The sequence below is a fragment of the Castanea sativa genome, chromosome 5 (assembly GCF_040712315.1).
Source record: "Castanea sativa cultivar Marrone di Chiusa Pesio chromosome 5, ASM4071231v1".
NCBI lineage: Eukaryota > Viridiplantae > Streptophyta > Magnoliopsida > Fagales > Fagaceae > Castanea > Castanea sativa.
In genome coordinates this window covers 2,316,167-2,321,738 of record NC_134017.1, presented here as the reverse complement: position 1 = coordinate 2,321,738, position 5,572 = coordinate 2,316,167, and the positions used below count along the sequence as shown (strand labels likewise).

The following is a 5,572-nucleotide window of genomic DNA, read 5'->3' as shown; positions in this document are numbered from 1 at the left end:
ACATAATATTTACGATTTCCTTCACGATGTACCCATTTTAAAACACAAAAGGGTGATGTCTTTACTTAAAATGTGAAAACGGGATGCGTACGAAAAATGTGAAATAAGCTATGTGAGACAATCCCTACCCAAAAAAACAAAACAAAAAAAAATGTTGGCTTAGACGTGGCTGAGTTTTTTTTTTTTTAACATTTTGGAAGAACTACATGTGACCAAATTAATTTTACTTTTAGGATATAAAATAAGGTTGGTCCTACTAATTAAAAAATGTAATGAATTTGGTGCTACATTCAGTAAGCAACGCAGAAAGTTTAATTGACATAGTCTCATATATGATTAAATTAATGATCTGAATCATTCTTTGTCCAGGATATTGTCCTAATGCTTCAATATGTGATTAGAGCATTGCATGGAGTCTTTCACGCTCAGTCCTCACATGGCGTCTAGTAATGTCCTTCACACTAGGACAGCCAGATAGTGCCATGGTGAGCTCTAGTTCATCCTTCAGCATTTGGATGACTTGTCTCACCCCATATTCACCCTTTGCTGCCAGTCCAAATATAACAGGTCTTCCAATCTGCAATAGCATATATAGATTACAATAGACTTAAGATTAAGAATCAAAATAAAAGATTTAAAAAAAATTCAGGGGTTTTTTAATTGGAAAACACTGGTTGTGGCTATGATTAACAATTTCCAGATTTTAATGCACCCCAAATTCCCTACTCCTGATTTATCTTTCGTAATATATTTGTTACGAGTATGTGTGAGTGTTGAGTCCCACATCAAGAAAAAGTAAAGAAAGTGAAAAGATGATATACATAGTTGGGCCCAAATTCATTGGCTTTACATTTACGGGTTGGAATGGGGTTCCAACATGTGTATTAAGAGGCTCTTAGTAGACTCCCTAGTTGTCACTCCCACAACAATATCCAATGGTACTCTAAAAAGTATTTCAATGATCCGGATATTCAACTTCAGCAAGGTTTTGCTTAATTATTTTTTCACATGCTAGTTAGGCACAAATTGGTTAAGCTCCCACTCAAGCATTAAGCTGAGAAAGAAGGATGGCAATCTAGCTGCACAGTATGACAGAGCTGTATCTCCAAAAGACATCAGTTGGTTGCACAGACTTCTATTGACACTTGAGACACACACAACAACAACAATTACACTGGCGCATGACTGTAAAATATACATCGTCTATTGTGACATCAATTACATGCTCAACATTGCATATGAACAAAAAGAGCATAAAAGGAGATTTTTATAAATTGAATTAATTAAAGAGTTTGGGGGGGAGAGCTTACAAGGACGGCTTGTGCACCAAGGGCTAATGCCTTGAAGATATCTGTTCCTCGTCGTACTCCTCCATCAAAGAAGACAGGTACTCTTCCTCTGACAGCATGAACCACCTGTAACTGAAAGGTACATAAGTATCCTCAAACATGTACGCTAAGCTTGTTGATTGAACTCGCTATGCCAAAAAGCATACTAGGAACTATACACAGATCCAAACAGGAAATTCAGGATTTCATGAGATGTGCATTTCCTGTATTAAAATGCTTAAAATTCCTACAAATTGTTATGTTGTTGCGGATGTCTTGATACCATATTACCACCAAAAAAAATTTCACTAATTAATCGAGACACACCTCTTCGAGAACATTAATAGTTGCATCTGTATAATCAAGTTGGCGACCTCCATGATTGGAGACCATAATCCCAGCAACACCTACTTCTGCAGCCTTTATTGCTGCAAATAGTAGCACATCAAGTGTTAAGGAGACTTGAGATGTTGAACAGCAGGAAAAAAAAAAAAAAAACTAGAATTTCTGGGATCTGACTAATCTATCAAGAGAACCAAATGTAGTAGAATTTACATGGACGAAAATAAACATGTTTAACAGAGATGATAGAGAAGGTAATAATAGGAAAGAGAAGATTACTTAGGATGATCAACAAGGCTCCTATACTATAATTTCCAAAGGGAAAAAAATGATTTAAGGAGTTTCCTCTATGAGTGGAATTTTTTTCAATTATAAAAGTAAAATCTTATAATGGTTACATTTAGAAATTTAATGGGTTAAAATATTAATTATAAATGACTGAATTTTTCATTGGAGGGTTGAAGTTTTAAAAGGCAGATAAGGTTCTTCCTATTACTAAAGGGGAAAGAGAAAATCAGGAAGACAAAGTAAAGAGATGGGAACATCCAAAGTAAGGGTTTATCTTACCATCTTCTCCAGTAAGTACTCCCTTGATGAGAATTGGCAAGTTTGTAATTGATTTTAACCATTCTACGTCCTGCAGATGTTGTAATTTACTAATTAAACCATGGTTCTAGAGTGCTGCCCGGCCTACACTAAAATTAAAGAGTACAAAATATGACCATTACAGTAGTATCTTTTATATACTCATAGAGTAAGATGCAACTAATTTGCATATATCTCATTGACTTATGTCATGTCTTTTCTCCCCACCCTTAAAATCTCTCATTCCTTAATCTGTGCTAGGTCCCTGGTAAGTAAACCATGAGACTTTGCCAGTTAGTCAGACTTAAGTCCTGACATATTTGAACAAGCATATCAAATCGTAATCTACTTAGTTGCTGGTTTATACCTTCCAACAAATGGAAGCAACCATTGCCTTGTTGGCATATGCTGCTAAGCTTGAGCCATTATCCTGCAGAAGTTTGTTCTGAATAGTTATAACAATTTATTCCAAGTCTAAATAACCAATTGTACTGCCACAGTACACACGTACAGGCAGTATGTAATGAAGACCTGAAGCCAGTAAATGATCACAAACATTTGTTAAACAAAACTAACAGTTATGATTAAACAATATGACACTGTCCTCGGTGTAAATTTGTTAAATATTGTGACCTCTACTCCATTCTAATCTTAAGATTTACAATAACAGAAGAACATGATAGACGCATTTCTCTATTACATTCTCAATTCTAAAGATAGTTTGTGCAGAGGCAGAAACTGTGTCATATCCCACATTCTGATAATTGGTGATTTGTAGTGAACTGTAGTGATAAAAACAGCAATAGAATTCTATGGAAGAAATAAAAAGATGAAAGATTTATAAGAAAACTGATAAAAACAGAAATTGATTTAAAAAGGAAAAGAAATATTTGTCCATGTTGTGAAATGAAGGAAACATATTGAGTGTGCATGTTTGAGACATACACAGAGCGTACCTTGTATTTCGAAATAATTCAGATTGATAGACAGAGATAGCGTTAAGTAATTCACACTGATCACTTGTTTTTTGTATGACAATGTTCAGATTAATGGAGGGTTTTTTGGCTTATAATTATAAAAGGATGCATGATATGGTACAGTTGAAGCAGTGTCTTTTTCTCAAAGAAAATATTAGACAACTTGGTAAATAGAATAACCTCATCGTTCTAAGCAGGCATATTTAGATTCAAAAGTATGGAAAACTATTCCACTCACAGAATCAGCTTCAATTGATAAGAGACCCTCAAGATTCTTCAGTCGAGGTGCAACCATTCTGCAGGAGTTGTTACAGTTGTTTAATGAGATGCATTTGACATAACTCATTGCATCAATATGAGAGAGAAATAAATAAGATATCTTTGGTATTAGAGTTCAAATGTCAATCCTGTCCCCTTTTATAAAAGCAGCTATGCCAAACTATGAAGGCAATCAAATTATAGAAGGAAAAAGAAAGAAATAATATTTTACTTGTTTTTTATGTCTGCCTCCCTTCGACCAAATCTGGGAGTATCAACAGTCAAAACAAGTGCCTTGTATCCATTTCTCTCGGCTCTCTGCACCAACACGGCTGCTATTTCTCGCTGCTTGTATACCTACTCACAAATAATTACCAAATTTCAGTGTGTTTCTACCTAATAAGATAATATTTAAGAAAAGTTTAACAACATAAAATTGAAATAATTAGAGATCAAGAATAATTCAGTACATATAATTGAAAGAACCGAACAGCTTTGCAGCTGGAAGCAACCTCCTCCACAGTGCAAGATGACGCGAAGGATAGAACCTACAGTAAAATATATTTCAGCGAGTTAGCACCCTGTGTAAGTATGAACTCAAATTATTGTTTCCATACCATTATGGTTTTACATGCAGCGGCTGCTCTGGCTGTGGCAACCTCTCCTGCAACAAAACAGCAAGTAACATAAGCATTTGATAGGGGGAAAGGAAGTCTCAGCCGAGGACTCTTCCTTAAAGATTTAGACCTTCAGGGTGTGCCAACTTATGCAAGGCAGTTGGAGCAATCAGAATTGGTGCTGAGATTTTGTACCCCAATACAGTAGTTGACATATCTATTCTGCTTACATCCACAAGAATTCTAGGCCAAATCCTGAGAAAGCCATAAAAACTGAATAGATAATAAAATGCCATACCCAGTTCGCTCTATTAAGAGTAGAAGGTTTAGTATGTTACATGATTCTATGAAATGCTTCCAGATTCTCTTTTAATGTGTACTGGTCCTCAGCTCCACCAGCATAAAAATCATAGTACATTTTTGGAAGGGCTTCCCTAGCCAATTCTTGGAACTCATTCACATTTACTGGTTCACCTACCATTTTACCCTGGAAACATGGACATATTTTCAATTTTTCAATAATCTGTCCCTAGAATAAATCTGAACAAACATCAGAAGCACAAACTATGATAGACATATTAGAAGACTAAGGCATGTTTGGAACTAATTGCAGAGATTTTCTAAAGGTGACACTTGGAACCATGGCGTTTACTTAGAAGGTTATGAGGTTTGATGTTTTGTTTTAAAGAACCATGCTTATATCATAAGACTAAAACACTCCACAAGAAAGTATCAGAATACAATAAAAAGGCATCCTCTTTGTAACAGTTCATTGTACAGTAAATCTATACTTGAATTAGATTTAAATACATGTACATCTAATATTTTTGGGTCTTTCTAAATCCTCCAAACCTCTAATCTCTCACCCTATTGCCCAAAACAGCTTTTAAAATTCCAGTCCATCATTATAAATGAATATATCACAAAAACCGATAGTATTTCTATATATGAAACACAACTGGTGAAAAATTGCATTTTTCAAGGGATGTCCAAATATGCTTCTAGTGTGCATAATAAGTAATAACACACAGCCACTGGAAGTTACTAAGTGCTCATCTTAGAAATCAAATTTTCAAGCACACCATTCGCTTGGGAAATCTGATTGAAATTTTAGTAGCTCACACCCAATATGTAAATCAATCAATATGTAAGCCAATCAATAGTTTGCTTTGACCCAATAAGCATGATGTGATGAGCCAGTTAGATACTAGTGTAACTTTACAAGACAATAAAATTTGGTCTTAGTTAAGCTTACCAATGAGAGATGAAAACCTTTGAAGATTACACAAACTGGATAGCCAGAGCACCTTCTAAGCAAGAAGATTGACTAGAAGGTTAGTTGAATCAATATGTATAGGCCATAAACATGTGAAGCTGGATATCAATATCTTGTATGTTAATTAAAGTGCCATCTTTGGGTGCTTTTGTTTGTCATTTTGTAGCATGATTGATTGAACACGAAAGT

General features: G+C 35.0%; 1 protein-coding gene across 6 annotated transcripts; it reads right to left on the bottom strand.

Moving 5' to 3' along the window:
* Window positions 1-227: 227 nt before the first annotated feature.
* On the bottom strand, window positions 228-5,572 carry LOC142636975 (peroxisomal (S)-2-hydroxyacid oxidase GLO4-like). Of its 6 annotated transcripts, none has more exons than XM_075811264.1 (12): window positions 5,363-5,572; window positions 4,446-4,594; window positions 4,238-4,362; window positions 4,108-4,154; window positions 3,961-4,038; window positions 3,723-3,847; window positions 3,471-3,528; window positions 2,623-2,685; window positions 2,238-2,307; window positions 1,656-1,756; window positions 1,311-1,421; window positions 228-577 (listed from the first exon to the last, which is right to left on the bottom strand). In XM_075811264.1, the coding sequence occupies exons 2-12, from the start codon at window positions 4,586-4,588 to the stop codon at window positions 398-400; spliced, it is 1,101 nt and encodes a 366-aa protein (XP_075667379.1). In that variant the 5' UTR covers window positions 4,589-4,594; window positions 5,363-5,572; the 3' UTR covers window positions 228-397. The 6 variants fall into 6 exon arrangements, with proteins under 6 accessions (XP_075667379.1, XP_075667381.1, XP_075667382.1 ...); XM_075811266.1 differs by having other exon boundaries at window positions 1,311-1,415; XM_075811267.1 differs by having other exon boundaries at window positions 1,311-1,415; window positions 4,446-4,647; window positions 5,363-5,427.

Coding starts and splice junctions, on each gene's coding strand:
- LOC142636975 (XM_075811264.1), bottom strand. CDS start 4,588: ATGGTAGGTGAACCAGTAAATGTGAATGAGTTCCAAGAATTGGCTAGG. Junction 4,039..4,107: donor CTGCATGTAAAACCATAATG/GTATGGAAACAA, acceptor ATTTTACTGTAG/GTTCTATCCTTCGCGTCATC. Junction 1,757..2,237: donor AGTACTTACTGGAGAAGATG/GTAAGATAAACC, acceptor TACTATTTGCAG/CAATAAAGGCTGCAGAAGTA.